General features: G+C 43.8%; 1 protein-coding gene and 1 pseudogene across 4 annotated transcripts; both read right to left on the bottom strand.

Annotated features, from left to right (window-relative positions):
• Positions 1 to 1,327: 1,327 nt before the first annotated feature.
• On the bottom strand, positions 1,328 to 23,382 carry PIGZ (phosphatidylinositol glycan anchor biosynthesis class Z (Gwada blood group)). 4 transcript variants are annotated; one of them, XM_039850517.1, is made up of 6 exons: positions 23,250 to 23,382; positions 21,363 to 21,478; positions 19,354 to 19,712; positions 6,423 to 6,522; positions 5,281 to 5,494; positions 1,328 to 3,193 (listed from the first exon to the last, which is right to left on the bottom strand). In XM_039850517.1, the coding sequence occupies exons 5-6, from the start codon at positions 5,396 to 5,398 to the stop codon at positions 1,638 to 1,640; spliced, it is 1,674 nt and encodes a 557-aa protein (XP_039706451.1). In that variant the 5' UTR covers positions 5,399 to 5,494; positions 6,423 to 6,522; positions 19,354 to 19,712; positions 21,363 to 21,478; positions 23,250 to 23,382; the 3' UTR covers positions 1,328 to 1,637. The 4 variants fall into 4 exon arrangements, 2 of the variants coding, with proteins under 2 accessions (XP_039706451.1, XP_039706452.1); XR_005650211.1 differs by lacking the exons at positions 1,328 to 3,193; positions 5,281 to 5,494; positions 6,423 to 6,522 and adding an exon at positions 17,100 to 18,407; XR_005650212.1 differs by lacking the exons at positions 1,328 to 3,193; positions 5,281 to 5,494; positions 6,423 to 6,522 and adding an exon at positions 17,100 to 18,407 and having other exon boundaries at positions 19,354 to 19,440.
• On the bottom strand, positions 9,201 to 9,319 carry LOC120593156 (uncharacterized; annotated as a pseudogene).
• Positions 23,383 to 23,596: the final 214 nt, after the last annotated feature.

The raw sequence follows: 23,596 nt of genomic DNA, 5'->3' as shown, positions 1-23,596 counted from the left end.
TTCCTCGGGTCGGAGTCATGAGGAAGGTGTGGCATAAGACCCTATCAGCAGTCACAGAGCAGCATGCCTGTAAAGGGCATAGCTTTTAATAGACTTTTTTTTTTAATGCCTACAGCACCTGGTCTTAGGTGGTCTCCCATCCAAGTACTAACCAGGCCCGACCCTGCTTAGCTTCCGAGATCAGACATTGGGCTTGTTCAGGGTGGCATGGCCGTATACCATGGACCATGGCTCCACTGGGGAACAAACCCAAGACCTGCATTTAAAGCAGACGTGCTAACCGCTACACTATGGAACCACGTCCAAAACGGCATAGCTTCTAGATGACCCAAGGCTTTAGTCAACAGAAGGCAGAATTAGAAAAGGACTCAGGTTTGGTCATTTGTATAGGTTTGGTCTCCTGCTCTGCGCTGTCCTCTAGCCCACTGGTCTCTGCGGCCCGGGTGCCTCTTGTTCTCATGAGATAGCAGTGGTGTGAGGAGGGAGAACGAGCACAGGTGTAGTTCCACAGTTCCTCATGTTATCAGTGGACAGGGTCAGGGTTCACCATGTTGAGAGCAGCACGTTCGGGGCTGTGATAGCTTCCACCAAAGCAGCAGGTCTGGAGTGAGATTTTCTCTCTATCCTGTGAAGAGAAGTTTCAGACAGGGGCTTTGAGCGTGGAAAGGGACCAGACCACATTTAAGAAGAAAGGCCTGTGGGAGCACCAGGTCGTCCTCAAGTGCTGCCAGATACTGACTGAACATTGTATGTTCTCTACTCCCACGGGGGCAGGCTGAGAGGGAAAACATTTAGGCCCCCTAATCTGGGAGAATAAATAATGCTTAAAGAGTGAAATGCTGAAATGTCCCACCACCTCTCTCTGCGACAGGAGTAGAAGGGAACAGGGAGAAAAATGGCAGAACTACTTGTTTTGGTAATAACCCAATACTAAGACAGCAGGCACCAAAGTGCAGTTAAATACTTGACCACACTCACTTCTGTGTTTAAAGAGATTTGAGAGAGACATGCCTGTCTAGCCAGGGGACACATGCTGCAGACTGTGCTGACACTGTGCAGGAATGACAGTTTTAGCTGGCAGACGCCTCAGAGATCCTCTGATCCATCGTACAGATTGGGAAACAGGCCGGGGGAGGAAAAGGGCTTTCCTAAGATCACACAGCCAGTGAGAGGCAGACCGGGGACTAGAACTCAGGTACCCTGAAACTACCTCATGTCTCTGCATCACCGCACTGCCTCCTTCTAGGTATCTATGAAGCCGGAGGGTTGTCCTGACAACAAGAGGTAAGGCATCTGGAAGATAGTAGGAGGTCATTCAGGAATGTCATCAGTAAATAGTTGTCTCTTTTCACAAGCAGGTGCTATCCTACATTTAAAACATCACAGTGGCTGGAAGGTATAGCGCAGGAACAGACATTAGGTGCCATTTGTTACACCAGGTTCTTTGGGGACCTTGGAATCAGGTCCATGATTGGTCAGATCTTTGGTCTTTGAGGGGAAAAGGGTGCCAGATTATCCAGAAGGTAGGGCAAGGCTGTGCACAGGAGAAGCAGTGATGGGAATTCTGGAAGGGAAATGAAGAGAATCAGGGCTCTGTCCCAGTCTAGCTACCCACATATAATATAGAGTGGCTTCACCTATGGCAGTGGCTTTTCTGTCATATTGTCAGGCTTCTCTCCCAGCTCCAGGATGTGAAGGCTGAGATGGTCCCTCCAGGCTTCACTCAACAGGGAGGACAGGGCTGGTGGGTCCTCCAGAGTCAAGTGAGGAAACACGAGTTTCTCAGTCTTGAGGGGGAAGCTGCACTTCTCCATGGCAGGCCTGGTGGTGCCAGGAGTCACCACAAAAAGGCGGCAGAGCCATGACCCACCAGCCACCTGGCAAGCTGGTTGTCTGGTGAAGTTGTTCAGGGCTTGGCACAGGACCTGGTCCTCAGTCCCACCCATGTCCACCACCTCCACGGGTGACCCCAGGCCTGAGAGGTGTAGGAGGTGCCGAGGGGGCATGTAGGTGTGGGTGAAGAGGAGTGTGTAGTGGGTAGGTACGTTTGGAAGCACAGGTGCATGAACCACACGTTCCAGGTGCTCTAGGCCAGGCACTAGGCCCCCCTGGTGCAGACAGCCGAAGAAGAGGGCACCCAAGGCATTGAAGAGGACCACGGTGCTCTTGCAGGGTATAGGTTGGGTCTGTGGACTACAAAGCAGGACCAGGGGGACCAGAAGGGGGATCAGGAACCGAGCCTCCTGGTGGCTAAAGGCAGACAGTAGGGCCAGGGGCGTGAAGTAGAGGAGCAAGAGGTGCGGCCTGGGGCTGGATAGCAGGCTCCAGGCATCAAGTACCCTTCGGAAGCCCATTCGTGCAAAGGCCTGGAGGCAGGCTTGCAACTGTTGCCACGCAGCCTGCAGGGCCTGGGCGTGCAGCGTCCCGAAGAGCAGGAAGCCATTCGCTGCCAGGTGAGTGAGCCGCAAATGTGTGCCGTGACTCGCCAGGTTTTGAGGATCCAGGTTGTAGTACAAGAAGTTGGCAGGTGTAAGGACAAGAATAGTGGATCTAGATGGACTGGAGAAATACCAGCTGTCCACAGCTACAAACACTGCTGCTGTTAGAGTTGCCCCTGGAAGCAGCCCCAGGGCGTCTTTGGTCAGTGACTTGAAGCCAGGGTTTGTGGCTCCACAAATGCTCCAGAGGAAGACGGGGACCAGAGCAAAGGCCAAAAAGGTGGGCCGGTTGAAGAAGCCAGCAGCCACTATGCCCCCGAGAAGCGAGCCGTGCCACCATGGGCCTGGAGCAGGCTTCTTGGCTGTAGGGCTCCAAGCCACATGGGGGGATACCAGTGCCAGCAGCCACGCAAAGAGCAATCCCTCGATGGCATTGGAGAATGTCCTTGTGTAGAAGACCAGGGTGACATAGGAACCAGACAGCAGGACCAGGGCGTTCCAGCGCTCTGCCCTCCACAGAGGGGCCAGGTAGTACACAGCCGCATCCAGGCCAAAGGAAAGGGCAGTGAGGAGGAGCCGAGGCCCCACCAGCAGCACATAGCCACTCACTGGGCCAGGCTGTGGTCCCCACTCTTCCCAGAGCCTGAGCAACCAGAAGGCAGCGCCAGAAGTCAGCAGTGGGAAAACCACTGTGCGGCAGGAGCTGCTGGGGTGGAACTCCCAGGGCCGTGCGGCCGCTATGCCCAGGATGTCCTCTGTGGAGAGAGAAGCAGAGATGAACCAGTTCCAAGCTAAGAGAATATGGCCGACAAAATTCTAGGATGGCCCCCACGTTTTCCAGCCCGCTAATGTACATGCCCCATATAATCCCTGGGACTGTAATGATGGATTTTACCCCTGTGATTAGGTTATATCTCAGGGGATAGCTGACTGTAAGATAGGGAGATAACCAGAGTAGGCCTGACATAATCACACGAGCCCATTAAAAACAGAGTTTTCTCTAGCTGGTAGCAGAAGAGAACATCAGAGATTCAAGCCATGAGAAGGATTTGATACAGCACTTCTGGCTTAAAGATAGAGGGGACCATTGGCAAGGCATGTGGGTGGTCTCTAGGAGCTGAGAGCATCCTCTGGCTGACAGCCAGCTAGGAAACAAAACTTTAGTTCCATAGTGGCAATAAAACAAGTTCATCCAACAAGAAGAATGAAGTTGGAAACAGATTTTCCCCCAGAGCTCCCAGACAAGAACTCAGCCCAGCCCATACCTTGCTTTCAACCTTGTGCCCTGAGCAGAGAGCCCATGCTGGACTTCTGATTTACAGAACTGTGAACTAACAGTTTTAAAAGCTAGGTTTGTGATGGTTTGTTATGCAGCAATGGAAACTAATATAGAGGAGTTCAGCCCTTCTGAGGCCTCACCTAGGAAGGGGGCAGGAGGAACCATGCCTGGGACGTGAGGTGACATTGTGCCCTGGACAGGGCATAAGGGGAGGAGCAGGGGGAGGCTCCATTTCTCTCCTTGGAATTTAAAGTCTCCAAAGTCAAAGTCAAAAATCCATCTCTGAAATTACGATTGTTATCCGGAATAGGCAGTGTGAGAAGGGGGAAGGGAATAAACAATTGTGACTATGGTCAAAAGTGACTTTAGTTTTGCCTGTGATGCTAAATTTTTTTTATAAGAAGAATATATTCAAGCAGTACTTATGTAATTAAAAAGTACTTGTTGCCTGGGGCTGGTCTGTGACCCTGTGCTCCAGCGTCCCAGAGCTCTGAGGGGCCGGGGAGAGGGAAACAAAATCAATTTCTACATCTCAGCTCCGAGCTTACATCTCATGCTTGATAACATTGCTGGTTGTTTAGGGCTCTTTGCTTCTCCTACTTATTCCTCCAGCCTTCTGGCCATTTTCTCTCTATGTCAGAAGGTGAAAGGGAAACAAAATCTAGAATCAGACTGATCTGGTTGCTTTTTGCTGGCTCAGGTTAAAAAAATGTGTGGAAAATAAGACTGGACCTTTCAACTTAAAAAACAGATAGCACCTGTAGAGCCCTGTGCCAGAAATAGCTGGATGTCTCCCTAGTAACCATTTCTTCTTTCTTCCCTACTCTCTTTAGCTGAGCATTTGGTCAGGTATAAAAACGATATTTTTCAGCTTCCTTGACAGGTAGGTGTGGTCATGTGATACATTCTGACCAAAGGGATGGAAATGGGCAAAAGGCATGACTTTCAGGATATGCTCTTGAAGAGAGCAGCATGTTCATTTCTTCTTTGGTGGCTGGTTTTAGACTTGGTGGCTGGTGCTCAAGCAGCCATGTTGAACCATGAGGAAGAGGCCATGTGCCCACAGCATCTGAAAAGTCTCAACGTCCCTGGCAACCATCTTCATAATATGTCCTACACCACCTAGCCAATAAATTCTAACAAGACAACTTCTAATAAGTTCTGGGTCTGGATTCCCTCAGCCCTCATATGAATCTACAGAAGAAAAGTTTCATTATCTCAGATCACAACCCTTTGTAAGTTTTCCCAGCCACTGGTGAAGCCCAACTCTAAAATCCTCCCACTGGGAAGTAAAAAACAGCTTTTGTTCTGAATAACCTGTACTGTTTGTCCAAGCAGGAAAACATCAAAGAGGCTGGCATTTCATTATTATCATCCAGAAGGTCAATGTCACCACTGAGGGAGGAGATGTGAAGTCCCCACACCCAAGTTCTTATTCCAGAGAGGCTCATGGATTTATTGTTCATCTGCACAGACATGTTTCTCCCTCCTCAGTAAATATCCAATCAGATCCAATCCAGACTTTGCTGAAACTTGTCTTTAGCCACACATGGGGCACTTTACCTGCCATGACCTCTGGTGACTGAAAGAACTCATCTGGGTGCACATAGCCGGTCTGTGGAAGGAGACACCACACCAGGCGGAGCAGGCTGAGGCTGCCCCACAGCACCCTGGACATCATCTTCAGATCAAATTGCTGCCAAGACACAGGGCCAAGAGCCTAGAATGACTTCTCAGCTGCTACAGTTGCTATTCTGGATCCACAGATCTGCATCTGCTGAGGATAACATTTGTTAGTTATTAGAATGTAAATTATAATATGTTCAGTCATCTAAACAAACTCAAAATGGGTCTATGCACAATTAAAATGATAACAATAACATGCTATTTACTAAGTGCCTGCTAAAGTGTCAGGAAGTTTACATGCAAATCTCATTTAATCCTTTCTACAGTCTAGGACAATGGGTCTCATTATCTCCATTTTACAGATGGGGAAGCTGAGGCCTCTGTTGAGGAACATGGTTACTTGCTAATCACATTTGCTAAGTGTCTAAATATAACATTTGCTAAATATGATATTTTCTAGCATGACATTTTGCTAAATGCATAAGTATGACATTTGCGAGTGGCATTAGACCTAAATCTGGGTCTCACAGTGCCTATCCTGTTCACAGCTCCTATCCATAGGCAAACATGGCAGCCTGATCTTGGACTTCTGAAAACTTGGGAACCTTAATGGATTCCTTCCATTTCCCTGCAAAAATGAACTACATTCGACCCCTTTGTCTCCAGTCACTCCCTCCAACTTTCACATACCCTGGGACCTACCTTTTGGAAGCTGATGGGGACTTACTGCTAGGGTCTGAATGTTTGTGTCTCCCCCTACACATTCATAAGTTGAAATCCTAATGCCTGATGTGATCATGCTGGAGATGGGGGGGGGGGGGGCTTTTTTTTTGGGAGGTGCTTAGGTCACTGAGGTGGAGCCCTCATGATAGAATAGTGTTTTTATAAAAGAGGCTCCAGAGTGCTCCCTCACCTCTTCCACCACGTGAGTACACAGTGAGAAGGCACTGGCTATGAACCAGGAAGAGAGCCCTCACCATGCTGGCACCTTGATCTTGGACTTCCCAGCCTCCAGAATGGTGAGAAATAAATTTCTGTTCTTTATAAGCCACCCAGCCCAAACAGACTAAGACGCTTACACAACTCCTCTTGATAGGGATTCGCACTTCCTCCAAAGATCAGGTGGAACCTGGGCCCATTGCATAATGGACCTATATATCAGCACCTATATATCACCTTCTGCTGAACAGAAAAACAAGTTTGACAATGAGTTTGTCCTTCTTCCAAAAATACATATGGTGACTGTTTCCAGACTTCTTTTTAACAAATTATTATTAGTTATTTATCTCAAACCATTTATTGAATCATCATTTTCTATGTTTTCTGACTTCTCGACTTTGATATTTTAAAGCCTGACCTTAAACAACAGGTGTGCTATCATGTCATAACAAAGGAGAGAAGGCAGAAGCAACAGAACAGGAATCTGGCAGATGTTGATAAGGAGCCTCTTAATAGTGTAGACAAAAAAAGGGGGGTATGTGCTGTAATAAATCATAAATTTCTAACTGGGTAGGTCATGGTGGGTATCCAGGCCTATAACTTCTTTAGTGAAAGGTTTTTAAGCAAGCCCTGTTCATTGTTCTTATGCATCTAGGTTAACACACCTTTGAAATGACAGAATACCCATTCAAGGTGTAACCACCCTGCCTTGCTTTTTCCCACCTTCGTGTACTCTTCTTCAAATTCCCTCCTTAACTCCAAATGCATAAAAGAAACTGCTGTCATTTCTCTAGAGCATTTTAGGTCTTGCTTTCTGGCAATTACCGTTAGTTTGGCTCAAATAAAATCTTATAAAAATTCTTTACAGATCTGGACATTTTTTACATTGATAATACTCACTAAAACCTCATAGAACTTGAAAGGTAAGTTTTGCAGCTTTTGCTCGAGCTTTCCAACTGAATTGTACAGACTATTTTTCCAGAGTCGATGAATATCCTGACATTTAGAGCAGAGTTTTCAGATAGAAGATGAGGCCAAACTTACATGTGGGATGCAAAGATTGATTTGTAATACTTTTCCTCATAGGCAGCCAGTATGATACTGCAGGACGTGGCAGGAGGGATGGATGGGGATAGGGAAAAGGGGAAAGCATAGTATCCATCTTGAGACCCAAACTTTGGGGTTTTCCAGGCCTGGTTCAAATACCAACTCTGCCATTATTAGCTATGTTACTTTGAGTCAGCTGCTTATATCCCTAAACCTCGGATCCCTCATCAGGAAAGTCAGATGACAACATCAACCTCAAGGGGTTGAGGAAGAGTTAAAGAGCTGGTGCTTGAAGGGCACTTAGTACACAAAGCTTGCATATAAGTGATCAATGTGAGGTTGCTGTGGGTCCCAGGCCCGGCAGGTCCCAGGTCTGGCTGTGATCCAGGCTCACGGCTTGGAATAGGACCCTGGATTTAGAATGTTACATTAGTGTAGTAGGGCGCCTGTGCCTAACATATGTGAACATAATTCAGCTTATTGTATCATGCATGTGTGGAAGAATGCCACTATTGTACTCTGATATACGTGGAGCTCATGCGATCCCCTAGGGGGGCCGGAACAGAAGCATGTTCTCCGCAATAGAAGTGCACTCCTTGCAACAGAAGCATGCTCCCCACAATAAAGTTGGTGCTTTCCGTATCGTTCTCATGTCAGCCCCTCATGCATTCTTCCAACTGGGCATCTCACCACCAAAACCTTCCCTTCTTGATCAGCTCGGTGCTGACAGTTGCTATTACTACTTTTAGTTGAGGCACAAATCCAGGCTGCTTCAGATACTCTAGGAAATGCCCCAAATCAGCACTCCCAATGGCTATGAAAATAAACAGGATTTGGTTTAGTCCGATTGCCTAGACACATTTATGCACATGTTTCAAGCTTTCCTTTAAGTACAGGACTTTTACCCTATGATTAGAATAAAATACCAAATCCATTCCACCAATTGGGAACACAGAAACCCTGCCTGCCCTGCACCGAGTCTGCACTGTTTTCCCTCTGCAGCAACAGAAGAAATTCAGCAAGGGGACATATTTTTATTGCCCACCATCTGCTCCTCCTCCCAGGAAACAGTCCTATGAATTAAAAAAGGAGTTCTGTGGAAAGTAACCTCACAGGGTGATGTGATCATAAATTCCTAACTGGGCAGGTCATGGTGGGTAGTCACATCCCAGGCACATAACTTCTTTAGCAAAAGATTTATCTTTGCCTTAAGTAATCCCATTATTTTCTGTGCATCTAGGTTAACACACCTTTGAAATAATCCCTAACCATCCTCGAGAGCACATAATCTTGTTAACCATCCTGTAAACCAATCTTCGCCTTACTTTTTCTCACCTCCATGTAATCTTCCTTATGTTCCCTCCTTAATTTCAAGTGCAGAAAAAAAGCTTCAAAACTGTTATTTTCTGGAGCACATAAGATCTTGCTCCCCAGCACATGTCGTTAGTTTGGCTCAGATAAATTCTTATAAAAATTCTCTATAGGTTTAGATGTTTCTTACAGCTACATTACTCAGAATTCCCACCAAGAACTGCACCCCTCACCTCCTACCACCAATCTTCAGTGTTTAATTTATGACAGAGACATTAACCTGCACAGAAATTAGAAGAACCTGTAGGAGAAGCTCTCCAGTGGTGTACGTGTCATGGCTGGTTAGTATGTGGTACTTATACAGCAGTATATATGCTTCGTGCTTGTCTGGCTGGCTATGTCTGCATGTACTGCATTGCATTTCTTTCTTTTTTCCTCAAATAAATCCTTTTGATAACAGAATACCTAATTGATTTTGTAACTGCACATGAACTTCATTTCTTTAGCATGGATTTTGCTTTATTATTGATTGATTGATTGATTGATTGATTGATTTTTTATGCCTACAGCACCTGGTGTTCTTAGGTGGTCTCCCATCCAAATATTAACCAGGCCTGACCCTGCTTAGCTTCTGAGATCAGATGAGATCAGGCATGTTCAGGGTGGCATGGCCGTAGTGGTTTTTTCTTTAATCCAAGCTAGCTTTGTTTAGCCTGATAGAACTATGACTCACTTTCATTCTTTCCCCCAGATCCTCCTGCATGTCCACTTCTTTTAATCATTAAGCCCTTAGAACATTAGGTTCTAGTTGGTGTCGAACTCACTTAAGAATGAATCTTCAGGAGGGAGTTTCTGGTCAAGATGGTAGGCTGGTAAAAGCAAGGTTTGCCTCCTTCCGTGACCACATTAGGATTACAAACAAACTATAAAAGAAACAACTTAGAGAACCACCTGAAGTCTAGCTGATCATAACACATACATCTGAGGATATAAAGAAAAAGCCACATTGAGTTCGGTAGGAGAGGCAAAGATATGAAGCAGTCTGGGTCTGCAACCGCACATGGTAGTTAAGTACTGAGAGGGGAAGTGAGGCTACAGCTGGAAGGCAGCCCCAGGCCTTGAAGTGCATTGATCCTTTTGCTAAGTCTCCCCAGGCCGGGTACTGGGGTAATCTACCTTGGCTTGCAGAGTAATCTCTCCCACTTGTCTCTAGATCCAGCATAGGAAGCAACCATCTATGGATTGCTTTGTAGCTCCTACCAGGTAGCCCTGAGCAATCAAAGGCAGTGGCTGAACTTGGCCTACACGGGAGCCTCTCCCAAGGAGACATGGAACCAACACATCCAAAGGCTGGCATCAGACCACAACAGAGCACCACTTGACTAGTCCTATAAGTGGCACACTCAAAGGGTGGTCTCAATAGGTATATGAGACTGCTGGGGCAAATCCCACTCCATGGTATCAGCCTCCACACAGCAGCTCATACCCTGTGGGCATGGCCGAACCCCATAGCTTGTCAGCCTGAGAGTCAATCCTATCCACTGATGTGCTAACAGCAATCAAGGCTTAGTTACCATAGGAGAACATACACAACTGCACAAGGAATATGCCCAGAGCCCCCAGTGCAGGTGAGCAGGGAGACTGTGCCATTGGGCCACACAGGACACCTGGCCAAGGCTGGCAGACATAAAAAATCTTCCTAATATATAGAAACAAACAAAGAGAGGCAACTAAAGTGAGAAAACAAAGAAACATGCCACAGATGAAACAAGAGAAAACTCCAGAAAATAAAACTAAAAGAAATGGAGAAAAGCAACCTACTCAATACAGAGTTCAAAACACTGGTTACAAAGATGGTCAATGAACTTAGGGGGAGAATGGATGATCTCAGTGAGAACTTCAACAGAGAGATAGTAAGTATTAAAAAAGGACATAGAAACCAGTCAGAAATGAATAATACAATAACCAGAATGAAGAATATACTAGAAGGAATCAACAGATTAGATGAAGCAGAGAAGACTGAATCAGCAAGTTGGAAGACAAGGTAGCAGAAAACATCTAATCAGAATAGCAAAAAGAAAAAAGAATCTAAAAAAAAAGAAAGAAAAAAAAAGAGGAAAGTTTAAGAGACCTCTGAGATAACATCAAACATACCTACACCTACCTACATCATAGGGGTACCAGAAGAAGAGGAGAGAGATCAAGGGATTGAGAACCGATTTGAGAAAATAATGACAGAAAACTTCCCTAATTTGGTAATGGAAATAGACATACAGGTCCAGGAAGTGCAGAGTCACAAAAAAGAGGAACCCAAACAGACCCACACTAAGACACATCATCATTAAAATGCCAAAGATTGGAGACAAAGAGAGAATCCAAAAACAGCAAGAAAAATGCAGCTAGTTACTTACAAGGATTCTCCCATAAGAATGTCAGCTGACTTTTCAACAGAAACTTTGCAGGCATGAAGGGATTGGCACAAAATATTCAAAGTGATGAACAAAAAAGAACCTACAAGTAAGACTACTCTAGCCAGTAAAGCTATCAGTTAAAATTGAATGTGAGATAAGGAGCTTCCTAGACAGGAAAAAGCTAAAGAAATTCATCACCACAAGACAGAATTACAAGAAATGTTAAGGGAGCTTCTGTAGAAATAAGAGGGTGGGGGACTATAAATACAAATAATAAAATGGCAGTAACTATGTACCTATATCACTTTAAATGTAAATAAATTAAATGCTCCAATCCAAAGACATAGGGTAGCTGAATGGATAAGAAAACAAGACCTACAAGAGACCCACCTCAGATCAAATGATACATACAGATCGAAAGTAAAGGGATAGAAAAAGACATTTCATGCAAATGAAAATGAAAAAAAAAAGCTAGGGTAGCAATACTTATATAGACAAAATAGACTTTAAAACAAAGGCTAGAATAAGAGACAAAGAGAGTGTTACATAATGATAAAAGGATCAATAACAAGAGGACATAACCCTAGTAAACATATATGCACCCAACATAGGAGCACTTATATATATATAAAGCAATTATTAGCTGACATAAAGGGAGAGATTGACAGTAATACTCTCACAGTAGGAGACTTTAACACTCCATTGACACCAATGGACAGATCTTCCAGACAGAAAATCAGTAAGGAAACAGCAGCTTTAAATGACACACTAGACCAGATGGATTTAATTGATATTTTCAGTGTTTCACCCCAAAGCAGCAGAATATACATTTTTCTCAAGTGCACATGGCACATTTTCCAAGACAGACCACGTGTTAGACTACAAAACAAGTCTCAATAAATTTTAGAAGATTGAAATCGTATCAAGTGTCTTCTCTGACCACAATGGTATGAAACTAGAAATCAACTACAAGAAAAAAAAAAACACTGGAAAATACACAAACACATGGAGGCAGAATAATATGCTACTAAATAATGAATGGGTTAACAAGATCAAGGAAAATCTCAGGATACAAAATTAATACTCAGAAGCCGGTTGCATTTTTATACACCAACAATGATTGTATCAAAAACAATAAGATACACAGGAATCAAATTAACTAAGGAGGTAAAATACTTTTTCTCAGAACATTATGTCATTGAAAAAAGAAATAAAAGAAGATACAAATAAATGGAAGCATATACAACGCTCACGAGTAGGAAGAAGCAACATCATTAAAATGGCCATACTACCCAAAGCAATCTATAGATTCAATTCAATCTCTATCAAAATACCAATGGAATTTTTCAGAGAACTAGAACAAATAATCCAAAAATTTATAATCCCAAATAGTTACGACAATCTTGAGAAAGAAAAGCAAACTTGGAGGTATCATGCTACTTGATATCAAACTATACGACAAGGCTATAGTAATCAAAACAGCATGGTACTGGCATAAAAACAGATACATAGATAAATGAAACAGAAAAGAGAGCCCAGAAATATATCCACATCTATATGGTCATTAAACTATGTCAAAGGAGACAAGAACATACAATGGAGTAAAGACAATCTCTTCAACAAATGGTGTTGGGAAAACTGGACAGATACATGCAAAAACATGAAACTGGACCACCTTCTTATACCATATATAAGAATAAACTCAAAATGGAGTAATAATTTAAATGTAAGACCTGAAACCATAAAACTTCTAGAAAAAAACATAGGCAGTAAACTCTCTGATATTGCTATTAGTAATTTTTTTTCTGATATATCTCCTTGGACCAGGGAAACAAGAAAAAATTAACAAATAGGACTACATCGAACTAAAAGTTTTTGCACAGCAAAGGAAACCATCAGCAAAAAGACAAGACAACCTACTGAATGAGAGAAGATATTTGCCAATAATACATATGATGAGGGATTAATATCCAAAATTTATAAAGAACTCATACAACTCAACAACGAAAAAATAAACAATCCAATTAAAAAATGGGCAGAAGACCTGAATAGATATTTCTCCAAAAAGGTCATACAGATGGCCAATAGACATGAAAAATGCTCAAGATCACTAATGATCAGAGAAATGCAAATTAAAACCACAACGAGATATCACCTTACACCTGTTGGAATGGGTATAATCAATAAATCAAAAACTACAAATGTTGGCGAGGATGTGGAGAAAAGGGAACCCTCGTACACTGTCGGTGGGATTGCAAATTGGTATAGCCACTCTGGAAAACAGTTTGGAGGTTCCTCAAAAAGTTAAAAATAGAACTATCTTTTGACTCAGCAATTGTACTTCTGGGTATTTATCCAAAGCAAATTAAAACACTAGTTTGTAAAGATCTATGCACCCCTATATTCATGGCAGCACTATATACAATAGCCAAGATATGAAAGCAACGTAAATGCCTTTCAATAGACTATTGGATAAAGAAGTTGTGGTACATATATACAGTGGAATATTAATCAGCTATTAAAAAAAAGAGAAATCTTACCATTTGCAATGACATGGATGGACTTAGAGGGTACTATGCTGAGTGAAATGTCAGAGAAAGATAAATGCCATATGATTTCACTTATATGTGGAACTAAGGAACAAAAGAAATGAACAAATGAAACAAAAAGACTCACAGATATAGAGATTGAAATTTCAATTTTATATATTTTTTATTTCTAGAATTTGTTGATTTTTTTCACATCTGCTTGCTCTTTTGTCATTTTTGTAAAGCTCCCTTATATTATATTATGCATACTTAGTTGATATAGTAGATCTGATAATTCCAACATCTAAAGTTTTTTTTGGATCTGAATCTAATGTTTTGTTTTGGCCAGTTCTTACTCATAGTGCCTTGTTTATTTGTATATTTAATGAAATATTTTGTTTGAGGGCTGCTCGTTTTCTTTGGAATGTTACTATGAGAATTCTTTGAGGACAGAGATGAAGGCAAATTTTGAGTTCCACTGGAAAAGATTTACATTTGCTTCTGTCAGGTACCGGGGGGCATTAAAAGTCTGGGACCATTTTTAGTCATATTATTGGCTCCAGGTTTTTTTTTTCCCCTTTGGGGGGAATGGTGTCTAATCATGTGAATTCAGGCTGAGAACCTATGTGAGACAGGGTTATAAATGCAAATTCTCAATGGAGAACCTCTATACCAATTTGATTAGCATCAAGACTGAAGAAAAGCAGTTTTCCTTGCAGTCTTCTGGGGATGGGAGAGTTTATTTCTAGGTCACCTACATGTTGAGAATGTAGTCCTACAGAGTCTCAGCTTTGAGGAGTCTCCTGTTAGACTTCAGGGTAGCTGCTAGGTTATATCTTCTGTCTTGTCAGTTCTGAAACACTACAAAAACTCATACTCAGATGCATCTGATCCCTGAATCCAAATCTGGTTTTAGGGCTTTGCATACTTCTCTAGGCCCCTGCTTTTATGCCTGAGTATTCTTTGCCTTTTGTTTAGCTCACTTATTATTTTATCCAACACTTTAGTTATTTTTAGCAATTTATTTATTTTATAGTTCAATGACAACCCTCCACTTGTGTGATTTTTAGCAACCTCATTTTTTTTCCTATTTATATAAGTAATACAAGACTGTTATAGAAAAAATAGAAAGCACAATAAGCAAAAAAGGAGAAAACAGAAATTACACTCAATTCCTATCACTCAGAAAAACAGCATTAACATTTCAATATATGATTTGCTTGGCATTTCATGTAACATATAGGCTTATAGTTTTGTTTATTCATATAAATATATTCATATACATGGTTGGCATAAGAAATAACCATATTGAGAGATAAGATGGGGGTTGAGAAAGCTAAATTAGTTTTAGCCATGTCAAGTTATTTTCAAGGAAGTCATGTACTTAAGAGTCTGCCTTTGTCAGAGGATCTTCGTGATCACGATTTGGCGGGGAAACATGATTTGAAGAGACTGTGTCACAATCAATGATTTTTCACAGTGTGGCCAGATGGGATATGGAGGTGCTATGCCTACGCCTCTGGAGCTGCTTCTGGAAGAACTGCTGGCAGTCTGTCCCTCAGCATATGGGAGAGTGGGTGAATTGGGATCATGACTTGAGCATGAGTTTTATGGAGCAAGCTAGCCTGTGGCCATATGGCCTGCAAGAGTATAGGTCTGCTGTCCTCCTTCCCACCCTCTCCTACTGTCATCCTGCCCCTCTAGTTACAACGCACACTGCCCAAGCCTGTGCCATTTGCTGGGGCTACTCCACCTCAGGGGTGCAGCCCGCAACAGCGGAATTGAATTTTATCTCTATGAGGGCTGTTTGACAAGTCTGTGAGTATTTTCAGTATACCTAATATGTTTTTAAAATAGGAAATGAATCATACAATGTTTGCTTTATAATACGCTTTTATCACTTAGCAAAATATCATGGGCATCTTTCCCTACATCATGACCACCTCCTCCTACCAGGTGCAAACTCTCCATCTATCATGTATCCACTTACTCCCTCTGTTCTCTTCTGTTGGCACCTTCCCTTCCATCAATAAACATGTTGGACTCTCCATCATTCTTAGAAAAAAACAACCAAAACTCTGCTTGAAACTGGATGTGCCCTCTATCTACTACCTCTCTCTCTTCTTCCATTCACAGGAAAACTCAAACCACCCACATTTACTGAATTCACTCCTCATGTCTTGTTTACTGTTCTACCCAATACAATCTGGCTTTTCCCACCACCGCTGCACCGACACAGCCCTTTTAAAAGCCTCCATTTTGTAGTTTCCCTAGAAGTTGGTGTATGTAAATTAGGTTTTAAAAATTTAGAAAGCAGTCATGAGACAGGCCGTACTTTTGCAGTTTTCATTGTTGTTGTTGTTTTTTCCCCCCTGGCAAACTAGATTATGAAGACCTAGGGTTTTCCTGCAGCAGCTTTCCAGTGTCCAGGGCCATCTTTGTCGGTATCAAGACGCAACTCTGGTTATCGTGGTGTCCTGATTCTCAACAACAGTGCTGTGTTCCAAATTTGACTGAGTTCCAAGGTGGCCTTTACAGTTGCCTGATCGTCACACAAACAGCATCTTCTCTAGTGAGTTACTTCTGGGTGTTTAGAAAGTCTTTCCTTGAGGCCTAAACTACAGCCCATTCTTCCAGTGCACCTAATAATTCTTAGTACCTAATTCCCTGTATAAGGAATTTTTCTTCTGCTGACATTTTTTTAGTTAAAAATTTTTTTTCAATTACAGTTGACATTCAATATTATATTAGTTTCAGGTGTATGGTATAGTGGTTGGACATCTGTGTAACTTATGAGATGATCCTCTGACAACTCTAGTACCCACCTGGCACCATACATATTTATTACAATATTATTGACTATATTCCCTAGGCTGTACTTTACATCCTTGTGACTATTTTATAACTTAATTCCTTACTTTATTCAACCAGCCCCCTAATCCTTTCCCATCTGGCACAAATCAGTTTGTTCTCTGTAGCCATGAGCCTGTTTTTGTTTTGATTTTTCACTTATTTTTATTTATTTATTTTAGATTCCACATATAAATAAAATCGCATGGCATTTGTTTTTCTCTGTCTGACCCATTTCACCCAACACAATACCCCTCAGGTCCATCTGTGATGTCACAAATGGTGAGATTTCACTCTTTCTCATGGCTGAGTAATATTCTATTGTATATATCCAATCATACATCAATGGACACTTAGGTTGCTTCCATATCTTGGTTACTACACATGAAATGTCCTTCCTTGTCTCTTGTTAAAGCCTTTGTTTTAAAGTCTATTTTGTCTGATATAAATATTGCTACCCTAGGTTTTTTTAAAATTTCCATTTGCATGAAATATCTTTTTCCATCCCTTTACTTTCAGTCTGTGTGTGTCTTTTGATCTGAAGTGAGTTTCTTGTAGGCAGCATATGTATGGGTCTTGTTTTTCTTCTCCATTCAGTCTTTTGATTAGAGCATTTAATCCATTTACATTTAAAGGAATTACTAATAGGTATGTAGTTATTGCCATTTTATTATTCATAATTTTTTTCTTCTTCTTAAAGAAGTCCCTTTAACATGTCTTATAATATTGTTTTGGTGGCGATGAACTCCTTTTACTTTTTCTTGTCTGGAATTTTCTTGCTGACTTCGGTCTCCTGTACTGAACTCTGGCCATTTGGTGTCAGAAGTGGCTGTAGGCAATATAGGCTGTCATGGATGGGAATATTCATGTGCTGAAAGAACATTACTATCAGTTGGCCAGGCAGGAAACACGTGGGCAGACTCTGAGAAGAACACCCTCTCCTTGTGCTTGTCCCCACCGCCTTCCAGAGCTTCCCAGTCAGTCAATGACTAGCTCTGCCACATTAGCAAAACCCCATCCCACACTCACTGTTTTTCCACCTTGACCACACGTTCCATCACACTGATTTCATCCACTGACTCCCTGTTGGATGGCCCCTTGCCGCCCTTCTCTGGACCTTGTGGTATTGGGGCCCCAGCCCACAATCTGGTCACCCTTTAAACCCATCAAAGAACCCAGACACTAGCTGCCACTCCCTTCCACAAGAACTAAAATAAATAAATGAATAAATAAACAGAAAGAAAAGAAGAAAAAACAAAAATGACTACTAGTCTATCTTCTATGTTCAGAATTTTTTTTTTGTCAAGAATGAGGGCAATACAAAGATATTTCCAGGCAAACCGAATCTGAAAAATCACAAGAAGACCCTCAGAAAATTCTAAAGGAAAAATGATTCTAGATAGACGATCTGAGATGAAAGTTGGAATAAAGAGCAAAAAAGCTGGTCATTAGATGGGAGCTATCTGGAAAGTGGAAATAAGTGAAAGTCATTCTTCTGCTGCTTTGTTTTCTTCCGGCAAGTAAGGTCAAAAAGATGGGTCAGTTTTCTGAACTAGTGTTCCATGTTAATTCACCAGCTTTGTGAGTACTGACAGGCAGCTGTGGTGGTTTGGTTATGGCTTTCTGATCCTTGGATTGCAAATAAAGCACTGTGTTCTTGGAGTCATTAGTTCTCATAGTGGTCTCCTGAGTCGCCACTCTTCAGACAGGGGTCAGCTTTACATGTTCCAGGAGTCATTTCTATAAGTTTTCGTAAGCAGCTACTTCCCTATATTAAACTCCTTCGTGATTAAAGTACTGAAATTGTCCACAAACAACGTTAGCAAAACTTTGACTCAGACTGGCTTCAACAATTTATCATGTCACATAACAAGACAACCAGGGCTTGGTGCTGCCAAGGCTCCATTGCTGTTTCTCAGTGATCCTCATGGTTTTGCCTTTCTCTGCGCGTGGAATCACCCTCATGCTGCCATCCCATCTAGACATGACAACATCGAGAAGAAGAGTTTGTATTTTTTTGCGTGTGTATCTCTTTTTTTGTTGCTTCTTTTTAAACAGTTTTATTGAGATATAATTAACATATCATACAATTCACTCATTTTAAGCATACAATTCAACAGCTGTTAGTATATTCAGAGGTATGTGTAACTATTAAAATTAGAGTCAATTTTAAAACATTTTCATTACCTCAAGAAGAAACCTCATGTCCTTTAGTTATCATTTCTCCGCCACCCATGCCCTAGACAATCACTAATCTTTCTTGCTCTATAGATTTCCCTATTCTTGCTTTCATATAAATAGAATCACGTAGTATGTGGTATTTTGTGGCTGGCTTCTCTCACTTAGCATGTCATAGCATGCATCAGTACTTTATTCTTTTTTAAGGCCAAATACTATTGCATTGCATGGAGGGGCAGTATTTTGTGCATCCATTCATCTGTTGATGAATTTGAGCTGTTTCCACTTTTTGGTTATTATGAAAAATGATGCTATAAACATTGGTGTACAGTTTCACAGGGACGTATGACAAATGTTTTCGTTTCCCTTGGTATATACCTAGAAATGGAATTACTGGGTCATATGGTAACACTATGTTTAATGATTTGAGGAGCTATCAGACTGTTTTCCAAGTGGCTGTACCTTTTTTACATTTCTATCAGCAGTGTATGAGGGTTCTGAATTCTCCAAATCTTGATCAACATTTGTTGTTATCTGGCTTTTTCATTTTACCCATCTTAGTGGATGTAAAGTGGTATCTCATTGTGATTTTGATATGCATGTGTATCTCTTTTTAAGATCAAAGAAATCTTTTTCAGGAGTCCCCCCGTAGACTTCCATCAAGTCTCATTGGCCAGAATGATATTAAATAGACCTTCCTAAACCAACCACTGGCAAAGAAAATGGAATTACCAGTGAGGACTCACCTCTTCCTTTGGAGCTGTGGCTGCGGCTGCCTCCTCTGAAGCACACAGCCCTCCAGAGGTGGGTGCTTACCCTAACAACCTCAGGTTCTGTTGGGAAGGAGAAAGTGAGACAGAGGATCAACTGCGTGGCTGATGCATGTGGTGTCCATGATGTTATACTCTCATGGCTTTCCTCCTTCTTCTCTATTTATTCTTAGGCTCCTCTTTCTTTTTCCGCTCCTGAAATGTAAGTCCTTGTGGTCTTCAATTTCCTCCCTTCTCATCATCTACATGCTTCGTGGGTCTTTTCATTTAGTCTCATGGTTTCAATTTCCATTTGATGACTTCTGAAGCCGCTTCATTTCTGAGCTTCAGATTTACTGATAATAATAATAGTAAATATCAACAATAATAGCATTGCCATTATAAAATACTAATTATATTCCAGGCATTGTGCACTCTCATTTTATTCTTATAACAAATTTATGATCTTATTATGACCCCTACCTTATAGATAAATGAACAGATTTAGAGAGATCAAGTTTTTTGCCCAAGGTAACAGAACTACCAAGTTGATGAAAGTAGTTGTTGAACCCAGTCTATTTGATACCAGAGTCCTAATCCACTGCCTGTCTACCTCTAACACAGGCAGCCAAACAGAACTCATCATTTCTCCATGAACCAGCCCTGCTCTCATGTTCCCTGCAGCAGTAAGGGAACTACCATTTATCCAAGTACTCAGTGCAGAAACCCAGGAGTCATCTTCCTTTTTCACCCCTTCACTATGTGATACTAACATTGCTTCCTAATCATTCCTTAAATCCAGCTCTTGTTCTTCATCCTCCACTGTCAATATCTGAGTCCACATCCACTGTGACTGGGGTACATGTTGCCTGAGATTCCTCAGCCCTAGGGGTGGCTGTGTAGGGACTTCTGATGGTTGGAGCCCTCTGGGTTGGTTGCTTCTAGCTGCAAACAGCTCCTTTGCTTATTTATTAACCCAGTGTGTCAACACAAGGAACCATTTTATACACGTGCATGATGAAAAAATAATCAAGAAGCAAGAGATAGAGTAGACTGCACCCACCTTGCTTCTTTACCTCTCCTCCCTGCACCTACTCTCCTAACTGTAGCCAGAGAGAGTGCATTACTCTCCTTGTAAAATCTCTGGGTGGGGGTCAGCCCCTCACCACCTCAAGATCAAGTCCACATTCCTGATCGTGGTGTACAAAGCTCTCCACCGGCCCTCTCCAGCCTTCACTCTCCCTTTGTGAACAGAGCTTCGTCCTCCAGAAACATTTTCCTGTAGCCCCTCCTCTATTCTGCTTTATTTCTCACTTGAGTGTCTTTGCTCACATTGCTTCCTTTGCCGGCTTTGTTTCTAACATGGAGGTTAAGACCATCTTTGGCTTCGACAAGACCCAGTTTCAGATCCTTGCTCTGTCACTTGCTCATGGTGAAAGGGCACTAAATCTCTCTGCACCCCAAATTTATATCTCCATCTGTATAATGATGATAACAACAATACCTACCTCAGGGCTGTTGTGAAGACGAAATCATTAAATAAAAAGCAAACATAACAAGTGGTTTCTTTCATTATCAATTTTGCTACAACTGCTGGGACCCAGAGAAGCCCTCTTTAACCCTGTTTTCCGCAAGACCTTGTGCTAGGCTTTACACTTCACTGAGCACTGACCCGTGGGGCCTTCTGATTACTTCTCTGCCCTGTCTAGCTGATGTCCTCCAGGTCAGAGATCCGTTCGGATCCATCTCTGCCCCTCGAGTACACCTGGATGGGCCTCTGAGGGGCAAGCGTCAAAGACAGAGTCGAGGTCCCTGGAGGAGGTGACAACATAGGGGACATTGAATTTAACAAGCGCGGGTATTCTTCGGAAAGAGGCTCAATCGGTACTCATCCTTAAGCTCCCCAGGCCGAGGCCTGGCTGGAGGAGTGAGTTGTCCTTGGGAACATCTCTAGCCATGTGTCCTAGGGGGCGGGGCCAACACCATTGGGCGTGGCAACTACTTACCTAAGCCCAATCAGGATGCAAGCTCATTTATGCATATGAACACCGGCGGGGTCCAAATCCTGCTAGCGCTGCGGCCAGGTGGGGCTCGGTCTCCCGGAGGGCAGGGGAACGGAGAGCTTTAGAATAAAGGGAAAACGCTCAAGACCGCGGAGATTCGACTGTGGGGTCAGGGAGCGGATGCTGATAACCACAGACAGGGGCATTCCGCACGCGTGTGCGCGGGATGTGCGAGGGCAGGCAGCTGGGAGAGACCATCTCAGTGGCAGGGGCACACCGAAGAGGAAACCACTGCTCCGGGAGCGGGGGGAGGCTTCTCACCAATGCGGCGAGAAGATGGAAGGGAGACCGCTCCGCCCCGCCGCGGGTGAGCCGAGATAGTTGTCTTTCTCTCTGAGTCAGAGGGTCCCCGGCAGACGTAGGTGACCCACCTTTCTCCCGCGCCCACTGTATGCGCAGCACCGTGTCGGCTCTGGCGACACAGTCTGGGGACACAGAGTGTAGTCTAGAATGGCAGCCATCGCGTGGCTCGTTCCAAGGAATAGCCCTATCTTCAAACTTCATGACAAAGCTGCTGGTTCTCTGCTTACGGGAGAGGGCGGCAGGCCCAAGGTTCTGCCCCTTCTCGGGTTCTGGCATTTCGAGCAGGTTTTAAAGACTGTGGGGCGGGGGGAGGGGGCAGGAGTGTTGGAAGAGAAGGAGGATCCCTGCGTAACCGCCAAAGGCGTCTTCTGCTCGAAACGCTCAAGGACCAAATTCCTCAATGCTAAGATCCTGTTCCAGACTCTGGGGTCCATCCCAGGGGCAGAGGGTGAGAGTGGCTCTCCAAGTCTACTTTCTCGATTGGTGTCGTATTTCTCACCTTTACTCTGCGGGCCGCAGTAAACCCTGCAGGGAGCCCCACCCTAGAAGCGTTGGAAAGTCTGACCCTGTCCGTTCCTTTTTCTGGTTGCCGAAATGGACCCACGTTCATCTCTTGTTTAACATTTAATGCAACACAGCATTCACACATATGGGAGAGTGGAAGAGAGTAAGGTATTTCCATTAATGCGCCTGCATTATTTAACTATCCGTGACCTCATGGTTCCCAACTGCAAAATGAGAACTGTGCTCTCTAGGGAGGAGTTTTGCGGTGTTAATAATTTTGACAGTGGTTCCAAGTTTCCTGAGGTGAAGATGTCTAGGGTGAAGAATGACTTTTGAGAAGCAAATGTGAGGGATGTCCTCCTTAAGGAAAGCTGCAATTGTCCTTGCCATATTGTGGGTCCTACTCAAAGGCCCAAAGAACCACCAATCAGAACAGAGTAGGTGCTCGCCCACAGGGTCTCCTGGAGCATCGCTGGCGACAGAGCTTTTGCCCTTGTCCATGCCCCCCATGCGACTCCTGGCCATACCCCCCATGCGACTTCTCTTATACTGCGGGACGGCAGGCCAGGGGCAAAGTACACCCCGCAAGGCCGGGAGTGGAGATTCTTCTCTGGTAAAATAACGAGGATCTAGCCGCTCTCACCCGCTTCCTGCTCAGTACTTTGCAGCGTCTTTTGGTTTCATCCTCACAGGGACCCTGGGAGGTAGCATTATATTCCCATTTTATAGATGGAGAAAGTGAGGTCCAGGAAGTCTTCCACTAAAGTTACGAAATCACCCAAGAACGCCAGCTGGTAGTAGGAGAGGATTTAAGTCCAAAGCTAGCGCTCTAAAATGAAGTATACCCACAGCCTCCTTTCCCGAGAAAAAGCCACGCAAGCCTCCTGTCTCCCGTAACCTGGGGTCAAGTCAGTTTTGAGAGCCCGCGGACCCGGTGTGGGGGAAGCTACCCGAGAGAATGTGGGGACCCATGGGTCCCCTGCCTGCCTCCACGGTCTCTAGCAGCTGCTTAGTCTGACTCACCCGCGTGTTGCCTCTGGGCTGCACCTGCGGCACTGGCTGCGTCCGGCCCCGCGAGAGCCTGCACTGGGGGTGGTGCGCCAGGGGCCCCCCGGACCAGAGGGCGGGAGGAGGAGGCGGCGTGCCCTCAACACCGGGATCCGGGAAACTGGGCAAACCACGCGGTGCGCCTGGTGAGGAGGAGGTGTGGCGCCGAGGGCTGGAGACAAGTGCGCCAGCGGGCGGGCAGGGCTGACCGAATGTCTTCCGCCGTCCGAGGGCCGGCTGTGGCCACGCTGGGGGAGGTTACGGAGGGTCCCTGGGGCCGTGGCACTCCGGGAAGTGACTGATCTCTCCCCTCTCCGCGTTCC

This window comes from Pteropus medius, unplaced genomic scaffold, assembly GCF_902729225.1.
Source record: "Pteropus medius unplaced genomic scaffold, Ma_sr-lr_union100, whole genome shotgun sequence".
Taxonomy (NCBI): Eukaryota; Metazoa; Chordata; class Mammalia; order Chiroptera; family Pteropodidae; genus Pteropus; species Pteropus medius.
This window is presented reverse-complemented; position numbering and strand designations above follow the sequence as displayed.